Genomic DNA, 16,126 nt, shown 5'->3' with positions numbered 1-16,126 from the left:
GGCATCAAAATTTTGACATTCATTTACATGAAAAATACCATAGAATAAATTTTCAGCTGTCATAAAGGAAAAATGACCTATCTAAACTTTTTCTTTCCCTTTCTCGTTCCATGTAGGCTGGAACTCAGATCAGCCTGGCAGATTTATCATTTTCTAATGAGACTTGTACTCTGTGGTATAACCTGCTGCCTTGCAAGCAAATTCAAGGCAATAAAAACAAGATACAAATTGAGGAATCTGTATTTCTACTAAAACAGCAGTCATCAGGCTCATTGGACTTGGTGAGTAACATTCTTTGGCTCCTTCAGTAAAAGCAAAAAGAAAGGCAGTAATCCTAAGAAGGCAATCCTCCTTAGTTACTCTTCTTATCCCGTCATCCTCACTCATTGGCTTGTGGAGGGCTGAGGGCCCCACCTATGCATACACTTTTTGTGCATGTGCTTGTCTTTATTCCAAATAGTTTCATATGGGGTAGAAGTTCCAAGCGTATGCAAAGGTGTTTGTAGGATTGGGGCCTAATTGTAGGTTACAGGATTGGCTCCAGTGTTCAAATGACTTTTCTTTCCTGCTTTGTTGTTGGTATTGAGGTAGGCCCTCTCTCTTCGTTGCTAATTTTCAAAACAGCTTTGTTTTTCATTTCCTGTCCTAATATTTCCATTGCATTTAAAAATGCTCTTTATATATACACCCTTGCAGTTGTCATAGCCTTCCAGTTATGTGCTTGCTTCGCAAGAAAGCCTCAAGACATGATTTTAACAGAACAATCTCTTTCTATTTTGGGTATTGTAATCAGTCAGCAGGAGAGAAGCATATTGGATGGCATTACCCTATTAAAAACATAATGTACTTTTTTGGGTGCTTTCACACTAACACAAATGTTGAGTTGTTAATACACTTGGAATGCTGATCCCAAACTTAATTGTTTGCAGTTTGCCTTTTTCTTGTGATCACTTAGCCACATTTTGTTGGTGTAAAGGAATGCCAGGGAAATATGGCTCTTGCAAGAGTTCTCATTTTTTACCTAATGTACTGTGTCATCTAGCTCTGCATTCATTTCCCCTATTTGTATTACTAGGATGCTGTGTCAGCTCTCCTGGAGAGGACATCTGCTGAGTTGGAAGCAGTAGAACAGGAGTTAGCTGAAGAGGAAGAAGAGGAGCAGGAGCAGAGGGGCCCTGAAGAAGACTGGTAAAGCTGTTCTTTGTTTCTTTTTTTCTGTAAACTTACTGCTAGGCTTAGGAAAGCAAGCACTTTGCTTTCCAGGAAAAGCATTTTAGGTCCTCTGCGGGGACAATTAACTTATTTTCATTTAGGTTTATTACAAAATACACTGGTGGTTCCAGTATAGTTCTGTGAAATCCACTCAGTATTTACTGCTTCACTGAACATCCCCCAGAATGTCACATGACAAATATTAGTTGTTCAGTTTTATTGCAACCAATATAGGTTATTTATATGAGTGAATGAGATAAAATTGAACAGGATTTGTGGGGAGGAGAGAAACTGCTGTGAGTTATGTACCATTGACTGGTACTCTTGTTTTTGGAGCAGTTGAACTTTCTGTCTGAGTGGAAAAGGTTTCTTGCTAAAGTATTATATCTGTTCTGGAATTTAGGAACAGTCTCTTTCTCCTTTTCATTAGTACACAGTCATGCAGAGGGGTGGCATGGGGGCTTGCAGATATTTTTATGAGGTTTGTGAGAGCAATAAATTATCACCAAAGCAGCCTGTGGCTATCAGAGTTAGTGTGCATGTTTAAAAATGTTCTCAAAGGTGAATTGTAACAGAGCTGTCCAGGTTTTTTCCTGGAGCATGTAATTAAAAAAGCAGTCATATGAGCGATTTGAAAGCTTTTTTTTTTTTTTTGGTGATACTTTAATCTTGTATTTCCTAATCAAGGTAACACATTGATGACAATATACCTTTTGTACAAAGTGCAGGACCTGGGCATTCCAGTATTTTATCTAGTGCTCCTTGTCAGTTTAAAGATAAATTTGGCTTACTTTTGTTCTTATAGGTTAGAAATGCTAGCAGAAGCATCTGATGAAATTGTGAATGAAAAGGAGGATGAAGTTACACTGGCAGTGAAAGGCAAATGTATAGATAACCTGGGGTTACACACTGACACCACAGCCACAGATGAAGACAAGGATGAGGAAGAAAGTAACCATGCTGATGCCTCTCACAATCAACTGACAGCCCTAGTACCAAATCTGGTGAATATTTACTTTAGACTTTGATTCCCTAACACATACCGCATACATGTTAAAAGATACCTTTTAGCATTATGAACTATATGCATGCCCCTTTACCTAGATATCTGCTGTAATCAGGGTTGAAAACTTAAAATGTGTCATGGTATTTCTATTATAGCATTTTTGGTATAGTAGTTTTGAGAAAAATTAGCTTGGTCACTTGAGCTGTGCAAGTAGTAATTCTCAGCCAGCATCCTGTGGTGCCACCAGATCCTTTGAAGAGTGCTGTGAGGGGATAAGCAAGGTGTGAGAAGATAAGCAGATAAACTCAGGCTCAGACTTGTCCCTGCCTGCATGATCCCTTACCCCAACTGTCGAGTCCCTGCAAGGAAGGAAGTACTGTAATATATAAATTGTTTTTTGAAACTGGGTGCCACTTAATTTACAAAGTTTTGGAGAGGTGCCTCAAGTCCAGAAAGGTTGAGAGCCACTAATGTGTATGTAGTAAACTCCTGCCATGTGCTCCCTCTGAAACTTGAATTCTTTTAACTTAAAATCGAACAGAAAACTTTAGTCTTCATTTGGCTTCTCTTGAGCAAGGGAAGATTTCAAGTGGGAAGAAAATCAGTGCAATAACTTTAAGCTTATGAATGTTTAAGATTATCTATCTATCTATCTATCTATCTATCTATCTATCTATCTATCTATCTATCTATCTATCTATCTATCTATCTATTCCCTTTTTTTCTAATTCTTCTGTTAAGTTTGTAATTAAACAAACAAAAAGCCCTCAGACCTTTGAAGGAATGAGGAGACTCAGCTCTACATCTTTCATTAGTTTTAATAGTTTAAATGGAAAAAGTTGTTTAGACTGAGGAGTAAATCATTCAAAAGAGGAAATTCCAAAATATATAGTGTCCTTTACACCATTCAAATCGGCCACAATGCACATAGTATGTGTAGTAAATTCTGCTTCCGGATCCTTATTAAATGGGAGTTGGTTTAAAAAATATCTTTCTGTTCTCAGAAATCTCTGTAGTTCAATGAACATACCCCAAGGTGTCAAGTTACAAATCCTAAAACTAATATCGCTTTGCAACACCATTCTCAAATCCAAAAGGCTTAATGAAAATATGTAGCTATGTGGATAAGTCTCGGGTATTTGTTCCATGTATCAAAGAAAGGGAAACAAAAGCAGCAGCAGCAAAGAACGACATCTTAGTTCTGTGAAAATCCTCCTAACAGCAAATTTCGATACTTGATAATAACTTATTGGAGCTGTCATAAACTCCCAATTAGTGAAGGAAGCAGAGAAATAGACCTAGCACCAGTTCAAAGGGCTTTGGGACCCTTCTGGGTATCAGGCAGATCCAGGTCATGGGCCTTATTAATCAAGGTATTAACTGCATGTCTGAGACACCGGTGTTCACCTTCCTTCAAGTTAGGCTCATGCTGAGGTATTTTGCTGAGTAGAGGCTTGGACTAAGCAGTAAGTCAGGAGCAGAGCAGCCTATGACAGTGCACTAATAGTTTGTGTGTGATAGTTTTATTATGAATGAACAACTTCATAATAGAAAAAAGAGGAGAAGAACCCTAGATGTTTGTGGCACAGTAAAGGGAGCATAGCAGGACTCAAAAATTCACCTATATTGAGGACAGAGCTTTAGTGCAGAGTACTGAACTTGCAGATTAGCAGTCATATGGGAGATCCAGGGTGCCCCAGCCCCAGCAGTAAGTGTTCTTGTCTTGTTTCAGGTTGATCACTCTGTTTTAGGGAAGCCAGGAGCCAGGACTCTGTGGAATTCCCAACTGACCTTTTGGGTTCATGGAAGCATCAGCCGTTCCTCTAGCACAGCACTACAACCTTGTTGGTCTGAATCTCTGACCTGCAAATTGAAGGACTTGCCTATAGTATACATTTTCAGGGTTATGATTTACAGATTAGTGAAGGCTTTATGTAAGTTTCATGTGAAAACGACAATTTTATATGGCACAGGAAACACCTACAGAGGTTTGTCTTCTAGCCTTACTTAACTAAATGCTGCAGTATTCAATTATATGCAAATTAATTTGCTTTCTGCGTTGGATTTCACTGGTAGTGGTGTGGGGGTACAGCACATTGTTTGTAAGATGCACAGAGATTTTATCTGTCTTGTATCTGTGTGTGTGTAATTTGTTTTTATAAATTCCTTTTGACAGGTTGATAAAGAGACTAACACTGAGGAAGCAGTTAATGAGAACCTGGCAGTCCGACCCAAGGACAGAGCCAGCTTGAATTCTAGACAGCGTCCTTTTGTCAGAAACAGCATGATAGTACGCTCACAAACCTTCTCTCCAGGCGAGCGGAACCAATACATCTGTAGGGTAAGAGGAAAAGCACTCTGTGAAATGCCATTAACTAAAGAGTCATTTAACTCCTTGGCAGTGACATGTTTATGACGATGAGTTACTTGTGTACTGGAAAAACCCAGTTTCACCTGCAAGAAGCTAAATCCATGCACTTTCATAGATTTTTCAGAAAAACACACTGAGTGCAATGGAATGGGCTTATACTTGAAGTTATTTGTTCTTACAGAATCTTTTTATTAAGGGTAAAATTTGCTCTTTCGCAGAGGGCCAGCATGAAAAGTCTTGTGGTGGCTGTCTGCACAGGGGTAGGTTTCACTGCATGAGCAGAGCTATAATTCACACATAGTAGTGCACTAAAATAAGCTGTCCCTGATCTGTGGAGCCTGTTAGGAAAGAGTTCACTATAAGCAATCCCAGAATTACCATTTTCTAATAACATACAATTTAAAGGTAACATAGTTTGGAAAGAGCTTGGCCACCATCAGTTTTAAATTGCATCTCGAAGCTTAATGTGACCTCAAATTGGGTAGTTTGGTTAGCATCTTTACAATGCAATTCTGAAACCCTGTTGCAACTGAGAAGCAGGGTCTATTAGCCAGAGCAGAGCATCCCTCTGACATAGCTATGCTTCTGGTACCCAAACAAGCTAGCTTAGGTATCTCTAGACAGCATTATACTAATACCTGTGGTGAACATAGAGAAATAGCCCAGATCTTCCAAGGCCTGATTTACTGCCTAAATCCCTAGACAATCCCTCCTCCCTTTCTCTGCAATGTGACACTGAAAAGAAAACATCAGGTGGGTGTGTAGTCTGACTAGACACCTACTGACATTCACTCCCTGTGTTTGAGTAATGGGTGCAGTGTGTTTAGCTCTATAATGCATCTCTTCTCTTATGATGTTTGAAGGAATTCATCTGGAGTGTGTAGGAATCAATACAGGGGAAATTTTTCAAAGGCACAGAGGGCAAGTGAGCACCCAAATCTCACTTATGCCTTTGGCAGTCTCCCTTGTAAAGTGATTAAGAAACATTTAGATATTGAAGTATGATCATTATAGTCAGTGATGAGTGAACAGCAGAATGTCTATGGTGGGAAGACTGATTTCTCCCTAGGGAAGTATATTCATCTTGCATATTCATTGTTTTCATGTACGTGCTGCACTTGTGTGTTTTAGGGCTCTCGGTTTGTCAGTCATTGAGGTTTCAGCAGTCAAATTTCTGCAATCCATATTTATTAATACCCTTTCCTAAAGAACTGAACAAAATCTTTCAGATAGATATTTAAAGCCTACTATGTCGTTTTCTTTGAATTCTGCCACCATATGCATTGATACACTAATAGATTGTCTCCTTGAAAATGATCTATGAGAGGCTGCCTACGGTATTTACAGCATAATTAAGAAAAGATTGCTCTTCCTGGAATACAACCATCAGAGGTCCTGATTGCTGAGAAGTAGGAATAATAATGCAAGGGGATATATTCATGCATACATTCCTTCTAAATAGGACTAAGGATATTACTTACTGGACAGGTGAATGCCCAGAGCAAATTGCTTTTCTCTTGCAGTTCTGTTGATAAGACCCCAGGCAGATGACTGGCAGACTCAACCTTGGAAACAAGATCATAACCCAGACAGAGCTTTGGCAGTTTGTCTTAGCTCATCTAATGAAACAATCCACAAGACACTTTTCAGTAATATATTGTAACCTGTGAATGATTAAATTGTGGATTATGCTAATTTTGTAATAAGTGACTATTGATGCAGTAGCATGACTAATCTTCCACCATTTGCACCACTCGGTTTGTGCTGTAACTGTAATATGACTTTCTGAGGAAAGAGCTGATTGTCTCAGGGTGTGGACAGACATGACAACTGAAATGTTTCCAAGTGAAACATGTTTGAAAACATTTCATAAAAGAAACCTTTCAGCCACAGGACAAATGTATGCCTCTGGCTGAAAGATTTCAAAAGCTGTAGCTTCCTCTCCAAGGAGTGCTAGAACAGGCTGCTTGTCACTCTTCCCACTGCCCACACCCAACCCCTTCTGAGGGGCCACATCTATACGAGACATTGACTGTGCAGTTATTACTGCACAGTCATTTAGTACTTGCATACAGAAGTACTAAATGACTTCATGGTAGCATCCCAGGACAGTTTCTTAGTGATGCTGACTACCCAGTAGCTTGTTACTAGGGCTGTGCGAAACAATGCCATTTCGTTTTGACTTCTGTTTCGCTGTTTCGTTTAGTTTCAAAGCACTGTTCCGTTTCATTTCATTGAAATTATTTCGCTGTTTCAAAATGTTTTTCAATGTATTGCCCACAGGGTATAAAGGAGAATCATGAAAATGCCTATAACTTTGTTGATTCTTGTCTGATTCGGATGAAAATTGCAGGTATGGTAGCCAATTTCTGAGGGCCCGAAGCCTGTCAAGTATCAAGGAGATAGGTGCAGGGGTTTCTGGGAAACTGCACCTCAGACTGCTAAAATCAAAACTCGTGTCACTTGCCAGCAGTGGCAGCCTCCTGTCATCCTGTGTGCAGATCTGGGGGCCCGCACCCCTGGGAGGGCTGTGGGGCTGTGCTGGACTCCTCCTGGGGGGTGTGAGCCCCCAGATCTGTGCGCAGGATGACAGGAGGCTGCCACTGCCGCCTGGGACCAGTGCTGGGCGTAGCCTGTGACCAGCAGCGGCAGTCTCCGGTCATCCCATGCACATATCTAGGGGCCTGCACCCCCAGGAGAAGTCCAGCAACGCTGCAAGGGCAGGTTGAGCTCCATGGGGCTGGCGGAGCCACTGGGAGCACGGCCCTGGTTCTCCCTGCCTCCTGCCACTGGACTGCACTCCAAGCGGCTCCCCCAGCCCCATGGAGTTGAGCCTGGCAGCAGGAGGCGGGGAAGAACCTGTGGCGAAGCGGCTCCAAGTGCAGCCCTGGTGAGCACAGCCCAGTGACTGGAGGCTTCGCAGCCCCACGGAGTTGAACCTGGCAGTGGGAGGCGGGGGAGAGCCACTGGCCGGGACTGCGCTCCAAACCAGGGTTGTGGTCCAAGTGGCTTCACCACTGGCTCTCCGCCACTTCCTGCCGCCAGGCTTAGTTCCTTGGGGCTGCAGAACCTCCAGCCGCCGGGCTGTGCTCACCAGTGCTGTGCTCTGAGCGGCTCCGCCACCAGCTCTCCCACCACCTCCTGCCACTCAGCTGAGCTCTGTGGGGCTGCTGGATCTACTTGGAGCGCAGCCCTGGCTCTGAGCACAGCCTGGTGCCTGGAGGCTCTGCAGCCCCACGATGCTAAGCCTGGTGGCAGGAGGTGGTGGAGAGCCAGTGGCAGAGCTGCTCAGAGCACAGCCCTGGCCAGTGGCTCTCCTGCTGCCAGGCATGGGTGACTGGTGCCTTTTGAGCGATGGGGGGCGGTCCCCCGGTGGCTGATGTCACTGACCGAGGGGGTGGGAGGCGCTAATCTCACTTACCAAAAAGCGGCCACACCACTTCTGGAGGCAGCGCAGACACTTTTGCTGGCAGCCCCGCTCCGTGGCTGGTGCTCTCAGGGGAAACACTGGGACTTCCACCTCCCCCCCTGCCCATTGCCTAAACAGGGAGCACGGCCTAACAGGGGGTGCACCAGCGCTTTCAGGGGGTACACATCCACCCTCATGCACCCCCTATACATTGCCACTACCACCAGGCTCAGCTTCGTGTGACTGGTGGAGCTGCTCAGAGTGTGGCCCAATGGTGGGAGGTGGGGGAGAGCCAGGGCTGCACTCCGAGCAGCTCTGCCAGCCCCACGGAGCTGAGCCTGGGAGTGGGAGGTGGTGGAAGAGCTAGTGGTGGAGCCACTCTGAGCACAGCTCTATCTCCAAGCACAGCCCTGGCCAGTGGCTCTCCCCCACCTCCCACCACTAGGCTCAGCTCCGTGCAGCTGCGGAGCCTCCAGCTGTTGGGCTGTGCTCACTAAGACTGCCCTTGGAGCCAGGGCTGTGCTCCAAATGGTTCCACCAACCCCATGCAGCTCAGCCCAGCTGCGGGAGAGCCGGTGGTGGAGCTGCTCTGAGCATAGTCCTGGCTCTTTCCTTGCCTCCTGCCACTGAGCTTCTTCAAAACTTGAAACATTTTGAAACTTTTGAAATGTTTCGAGTGCCCTTGTTTCATTTTGAGGCTGTTTCAAAGCCTTTTGTTTCATTTCGATTTCATTGGTTTGAGCTTGAAACACGTTGAAACAGCTTTGAAATGAAACACCCGTTGAAATTTCGCACAGCCCTTCTTGTTAGTACTGTGCAGTAGTGTCGTGTCACACTTCATTTCAGCAGCTTTTAGAACGTTTCAAAAGGTTTGTACGTGTCCCCACCGGACCTCCGAAACATTTCACAGGAGTTTGAAATGTTTTATTGTTACATCTGTCCACACCCCAAGCCAACATGGGACATACACACCTGGGAGGCATATGAACAGTGTACCAAGGATGAGTGGCAGACAAGGTTCTTTGGGTAAATCTGATCTTTTTTTATTAAACCAACTCAAATAGTTGGAAACAATTTTCTTAGCAAGCTTTCGGGTTTAAATACCCTTTGTCAGGCTGAAGAAGCATCTGCAGTTGGTGTGTGCTCTTCCTGGATGGAATGAATCCATCATTTGTGTTACTTGCCAGCAGCTGGTGTGTGCCATCCAGGAAGTGCACACACCAACTCCAGATGCTTCCTCAGCCTGATGAAGGGTATTTAAACCCGAAAGCTTGCTAAGAAGAATTTTTCCAGTTATTTGAGTTGGTCTAATAAGAGATCAGATCTGCCCAAAGAACCTTGTCTGCCTATGTCCTTAAACCAAAATGGCTACAACCTACACCTCTGCACCACATATGAATAGAACTTTAACAGTAAAATGCTAAGAGAGAGGATTCTGATCGCTGCTTCTTCCTGAAAGAGATGGGTCAGCTTTTAAAAAAAGAAATTCTGAAACATTAATTTTCGTTAAGCAGTCAAACTGTCAAACAGTGGCTGTCTCCTCAGTTTGCTTCCCTGTAAAAATCACAAAAACAACTCGATAACCATAGACTGGGGAATGACTGGCCAAGATGTAATACTGGCAGAAAAGGGTGGGGTTTACAATGAACCATAAGCTGAAAATGAGTCAACAATATGCTGTTGTTGCACAAAAGACCAATAGCATACTGGGCTGTATAAATACAAGTGTCACTTGCAAGTCAGGGAAAGGGTTTCTTCTTCTCTCTTCAGCACTGGCAATACCCCATCCTGGAGTACCTTATCCAGTTTTGGGCACTGCACTTCAAGACATGGACAAATTAGAAAGAGTCCAGCAGAGAGCTGCAAAAATGAGTAGAGGTCTGGGAAACATGGCTTGTTACAAGGAAAATTGGACAGTCTGGGGTGACGTAGTCTGGAGAAGAGAGGACTAAAGGGGAGATTTGACAATAGTCTTCAAATATCTGAAGGGCAGTTATGAAGAAGAAGGTGATAGATCATTCCCTTTTGCTTGAGAGAGAAGGACTACAAATAAAATGCAAGAAGGGATATTTAGATTAGTTATTAGGAAGAACTTTCTTATGAAAGTTGTTAAGTATTGGAACAGATCAGAGGGGTTATGGAGTCTCCATCCTTGGAAGAGCAGGTCAGACAGACACTTGGCTGGCATAGTTTAGGCCAGGCTTGTCCAACATACGGCCCACGGGCTGCCATGCGGCCCACCAAGCTGTTTTCTGAGGCCCAAGGTGCTGCAACGGGAAACGAAAGTAAACACTGTTTACTTTCGTTCCCACCCCTTGTCCCTCCCCCAGCCCCTGAGCAGCTTCCTAATGGGTGCTGAAGGGCTGGGGAAGGGACAAGGTTCCCACACGCACCGCGTCAGCTTGATTGTTGCCGATACAGTGTGGCTCCTCCCCTCCCCCTTCACTTCACGGTGTCTCTTCCTAGCCCTGCCCCTTCCTTCGTCATTTGCATGCCGGCCTGGCCTGCACTGGTCCCTGCTGGCTGCCCTGGCTGGAGCAGGTCACGGTGCAGTGGGCAGGCAGGCGCGGATGCCGGCTCGGAGGGATGCTGCGGCCAGGCCCATGGGAGATGCTGCTGCTGCTGTGTCTGTCAGGGCAGGAAACTGGCACCACTCCTGCCTCCCCGCATCCCCCCACGCCTGCAGACATATGCTGGGGGTGGTGAGTCGCGGGCCCCAGGGAGGGAGCGAGCCCTGCTGGTCAGGTTTGGGCTGCCCCAGGGGAGAGGGAGCCAGGGGGGCTGACCCTGCACGTCCCGCACCCCCCTGTAGGGTCCCCGCATGTCCCCCTGGCTGCTGAGCCCAGGCGTGCAGGTGTGGGAGCATCCTCGAGGCTGCCCAGGTGTCAGGGAGGACATAGCGGGGTCAGGCGGTGCCCCTGGACCCCTGCACCCCCAGGCCACGGCCGGACTGGATAGGCCATGCGAGCGCCTGCTCCTGCCGGCCCACCGGGGGATAAAAATTCATGATCCGGCCCCGCATTCAAAAAGGTTGGACATTCCTGGTTTAGGCAGATCCTTGAACAGGGATTGAACATATTCCTGAGATCCCTTCCAGCGTTACTTTTCCATGATTTGTGCGATTCTGTGATGTTTGTAATGGGAAGTCCGTGTTTTATTCCTTCTGTAGAAACACTCATATTGTCTGCATTTGCAATGTAAATTAAACACTAAAAGTTGGGCTGAAATGACCTAATTGTATCTCAGGATTGTTTAAATAGTCTAGTTATGTAGAATTGGTAAGCTACTTTTAGCTAGAGACATTTACTGAAAGAGAACTAAGAAGCGATCTCTTTTTATCAAGCTATTAGAAAATTTGTTTTATCATAGGAATGAAACAAATGTAGATCAGCATTCTTGTTTTTTTCCTGGCCATTTACAGCTTTAATTCAAGGCTTGTTCTGTCTTTAAATATGACTGCTCTGTATCACAATGTTTTATCTTACATGTTTTGACAGTTGAATCGAAGTGACAGTGACAGCTCTACACTGGCCAAAAAGTCACTCTTTGTGAGAAATGCCACAGAACGGCGGAGCCTAAGAGTGAAAAGAGTAAGTAACTGTATGTAACTTGTAACTGAATGTGGTTCCAGTATTTGCAACCTTTCTCATTTTGTTTTAAATTATCAGCTTAATTTTAAACACCAACAGTCTACAAGTGGGGTGGCCAACAGGCACCACAAGTGCCACAAGCAGCATAGGCAGCTTGCACGGCACATGACAGATCAGAGAAGATACAGGAAGCATGGCAGCAGGTGGGGTAGGAAGCAGACCTAGAACAGGAGACTGGCAGCACAAGGCAAGAAGCAGAAAGCAGAACAGGAAATTGGACAGGGAGCACAGAGTTGGGAGCAGAAAGTAGAGCAGCAGATTGGGCAGTGTGGCACTTGGGGAGGGTGTGGGGCTAATTTAGTACCATGCTTCCCAAAAAGGTTGGCCTCCCTGGTCTAGAGAGTGCTTGAGAAACCTTAAAGAAGAGGGACCTCCAAAAGTCATCTAGTCCAACCTTCTGCCTGAGGCAGGATCATCCTTGTCCAAACCATCCAATACAATCCATAATCTAAACTCTACATAAGATTACCAGCAACACAGACCTAACATCCTAATTTGCCACAGGTAAAGCAGGGGGACCATAGCAGCCAATGTTGTGCTGCTATGAAATGTTGTCAATATATGCTCAAGAGATCTTGGGTAGAGGGCCACACCCCATGCTATAGAGGAAGGCAAATCCCCCATACCAGTCTGACCATGGGGGAAGATTTCTTCCTGATCCCAAATATGGTGATTGGTCTGACCCTGAGTGGAGGTGCAAAACCCTGGCTTTGATCCCAGCAGGAGCATAAGCAGACCCCATTCAAAGTCCCCAGCCTTGGCTGTAGCCAACACCCAGTGCCTCTGACATAGGTTTAAAAACACCCTGATATGTGTAGCAGAAAAGGGGGAGAGGGCAGGAGCAACCAACAAAGCCCAGAAACATGGGAAAAACCCATAGTAGAATATAGGTATAGCTATGCTTAGACCATCCCTAACCAGTGACTTAGAAATGCCTGAACCTCCTGGAATCTCAGGTCCAAATTTTGATACAGTTGCCTCAGCCCTTCCTCCTTTCAGAGCACATACTGTGTCTGGGTCCTTTGTATTCTCTCTCCTGCAGATGGATGGCAAAGATCCCATTGTGTTCCTTGTTTGAAATGGGGTTTGCTCTGGTAGTCCTGTCTGGAATCCCACCTTCCACCCCGCACCCACCGTTCGCACATGTGTTAGCTAAGTGCCACCCGGGCACTTCAGAGTTAGTCATTTCAGTGGTGCTCTGGTATTTTCGAAGAATATTGGGATTCTCCAGTAATGGGAGTTCCTATACATATGTATTCTATACATGTAGAGAACATCTGGATAATATCCTAGGCATACTTTTTGTGGAAAGTCTAGGGAAAAAGCCATACTTTCAAGGGTTCACGTGCATTTATATACCATTTTTGCATGTGAAGGGACTTAAAGAAAAGGGAGTATTATGACACCACATAAAATGAAGGTACACTCTCACAGAGTGCAGTGTGTCATGGGCATCAGCTCAGCCTACCCTCCCTGGCTGATTAGCTCAGCTGGTTAAGTTGTGATGTTTATAATGCTAAGACTGTGGGTTCAATCCCCACGTTGACCGCCTACCCTCTTTTACACATTACTTCTGAGGAAAAGCTGAGGGAACGGGGCTTATTTAGACTGGAGAAGAGAAGACTGAGGGGGGATTTAATAGGATGGAGCTAGACTGTTCTCAGTGGTGGCTGTGGCAGGACAGTAGGGAGCACTACTACGCTGAGCTTCCCACCTCAGTGTGCCAGGCCCAAAACTACACTTCAAGAGTCTTTCCTGGGATGCCTGCGTCTGGCTGTCCCCCTTCCTGGAGCACACCCTGGGGTAATGCTGCCACCACCTGAGCACTGGTCTCTGTTAGGGCTCTGTGAAGCCTGGGATACACAGACCCTGCAGACTGTGGGGGTGCTTTGTCCCTTAGTAATATCTCTGGGTGCTTCTTACAGCCTGAAGCTTCCCAGGATAATATCAGGTGGGACTGTTTCAGTTAATAAACAGCCAAGCTCCCCTCAGCTCAGCTGAGCAAAGAGAGCAATAAGGCTTGTCTCTCTCTTCCTCCCTCAAGAGTACACAGCCAGGCAAACTATAACAGATAGCTTTATTGATTAGAGAGGGAGAGAATGGGGAAGGAATATTAAAAGAAAATGCCTTGACCAAAACAGAATGTGAGCCTTTCAGATATAGGCTAGTGGCCCTTTTAACATGCAGCTGAAAACTTAGTTCTAAACTAGTAGCCAAATTCCAGATTTCTACTTAAAATTTTCTAGAGAGTCTGTCTCTCATGGAGGCATATCCTTCTGTATCTGTGTTCCCAAAATGACTGCCTGTCTCATTCCCAAAATGCCTGCTGCAGGACAAAGGAAGAGTGAGCTCCCCCTCCCTTAGGAATTATTACAGCCCAGTCACCTAGGTGACCAGGTTGACTGAAACCAGGCAGTGTGGAAAAAACAGAGGGGCCTGAACTGTCCCAATACAGAAGTGAGGCAGACCGAGGAGGATTTCTTCACACCGGCAAATGACAGAACAAGGAGCAATGGTCTCAAGTTGCAGCAAGGGAAGTTTAGGATAGATATTAGGAAGAACTTTCTCATGTGGACGGTGGTAAAGTACTGGAACAGGTTATGAAGAGAGGTTGTGAAATCCCCATTCTTGGAGGTTTTTAAGACTCGGCTAGACAGCACCTTGGCTGGGATTATATAGTTGGGGATGGTCCTGCTTTGAGCAGGGGGTTGGACTAAATGACCTGCTGAGTCCCTTCCAACCCTAATTTTCTATGGTTCTACAACAAAGACCAAAGGGCTCAAGAAGGGGTGACGAGTTAAAAATATGGAAGAGTTTACATAGAGAAGGTTACAGAGTCTTGGGTTGTTAACCTTGAAGCATCAAGGAAGAGTACTCAGGGCAAGTACATGAAGGAAATTTGAAAGCATGAAAAATAAAACTGTAAAGATCTGGGGTGACCAAGTTATGGCTCTCAGGTCTGGAACTTTGGCCACGGGGGAGGTGTTGCAATGGTAAGGTGCTGTGGCCCTGCACCACACATCTGGCCCATGAGCCATACAGGTCGGACACCATTCATATAGTCCTCATATAATCAACCATTGCTATTTGCATAGGTCCCCAATTAGTAGGGTGTTGAAGAAAATACCGTGGTTGAAATCAGAGGAACTGCGCCTGTACGTAAAGTTAAGCATGTTCTTAAGTACTTTGCTGGATAATTTAATACCGTTAGTAACATTTGCACCTGGGAAAGCTTAAGACGATTCAGAGCATAATTGTGTTGCTGTGAGGGTCATCAAAAGACTTTCCCCCAAAATAAAAATCTTTGCACATCTGGCTGAATTAACAACAAAAAATTGACCTTCCTTTGAAACTTTAGGTATGATTTAGTGCAAGAAGCAAGATTCCAGAGCAGATGGACCTTTGGACATTGGTCTGATCTGGTTTGGTAACTTTGCTCAGAAAAAAGTACATTTTGATTGCACAGTGCCAAATCCTTACATTGGCATTTGTATATGAAATCCATTCTGACTTAAGACATTCTCTTTCCTGAACTCCTTCAGCCTGCTTGCCAGCCAACCATGCGACCAGCAGCACAAGAATGCCCTGCACGTACTTCTCTTGACTTGGAATTGGATCTCCAGGCATCTCGCACTCGCCAGAGCCGTCTGAACGATGAGCTTCAGGCTCTGCGTGATCTAAAACAGAAGCTTGAGGAGATGAAAGCCAGAGGAGAGACGGACCTTCCCCAGTGTGTACTGGAGGATGAGCGGTTCCAGAAGCTCTTGAAACAAGCTGAAAAGCAGGTAAGAGCAATCATAACTATCAGTTTGGGTTGTTCATTAATTTCAAAAGAAGTAATGCTTAAGCATATTAGCACTCATCTTCTTGCTGTGATGAAAGCCGAAATTAACTATGTCTTGTAATGCATCTGTAAGTGGAATAGATGTGCTGTAAAAATAACCCATGCATCCCTTACTGGAGGTTCATTGACATAATTTGATATGTTGTTTTAAAAGAAATTTAGAGAAGTATCAATTTTATGACTACTCACATGGCTGAATTATGTATCACAATAAAGATGGCACCCCACTTGAAACCTAAAGCAAAATGTATACCAGAGAATTAATCCAGAGGCCAGTGATCATCTATTAAAATCAATTTGTTGACTACCCTGAAGTATCATTGTTTCTGGAGCCACATACTTCCCTAGCTGCACAAGTTTATTTTGGACTAGGACCACTTAGGAGCAGAAAGGATTTTGGTCTGGTGAAACAATGACATTTATTTAACTGTTAGATTGTTAATCTTAAATTCCAGTTCAGTTCCATGATGTCAGTTATGTTTTTTGCTCTTCAGTGGCAGCTGGCAACTACAAAGCATAGAAAACTCTAAAGAGAGGGCATAGAGAGGCATTAGACCATTTGCTCTAACTGTGGAATGGACTATGCAGCCTACTTTCACCCCAACCTGCTTTTTCACTAGGAACATTACCCAGT

The 16,126-nt window shown here is 44.8% G+C and overlaps 1 protein-coding gene across 2 annotated transcripts in view; it reads left to right on the top strand.

Annotated features, from left to right (window-relative positions):
- The window catches only part of WWC2 (WW and C2 domain containing 2), a 163,692-nt gene that overhangs the window by 138,012 nt on the left and 9,554 nt on the right, over window positions 1-16,126 (top strand). The window contains exons 16-21 of one of the 2 annotated variants that reach the window (XM_006269616.4): window positions 117-281; window positions 1,076-1,188; window positions 2,018-2,216; window positions 4,395-4,559; window positions 11,496-11,588; window positions 15,191-15,433. In XM_006269616.4, the coding sequence (XP_006269678.1) occupies window positions 117-281; window positions 1,076-1,188; window positions 2,018-2,216; window positions 4,395-4,559; window positions 11,496-11,588; window positions 15,191-15,433 (978 nt within the window). Of the gene's footprint in view, window positions 1-116; window positions 282-1,075; window positions 1,189-2,017; window positions 2,217-3,950; window positions 4,353-4,394; window positions 4,560-11,495; window positions 11,589-15,190; window positions 15,434-16,126 lie in introns of those variants that run through there. The other variant, XM_019481352.2, reaches the window with a different exon arrangement.

Source organism: Alligator mississippiensis, chromosome 2 (genome assembly GCF_030867095.1).
Source record: "Alligator mississippiensis isolate rAllMis1 chromosome 2, rAllMis1, whole genome shotgun sequence".
Classification (NCBI taxonomy): Eukaryota; Metazoa; Chordata; order Crocodylia; family Alligatoridae; genus Alligator; species Alligator mississippiensis.
This window is presented reverse-complemented; position numbering and strand designations above follow the sequence as displayed.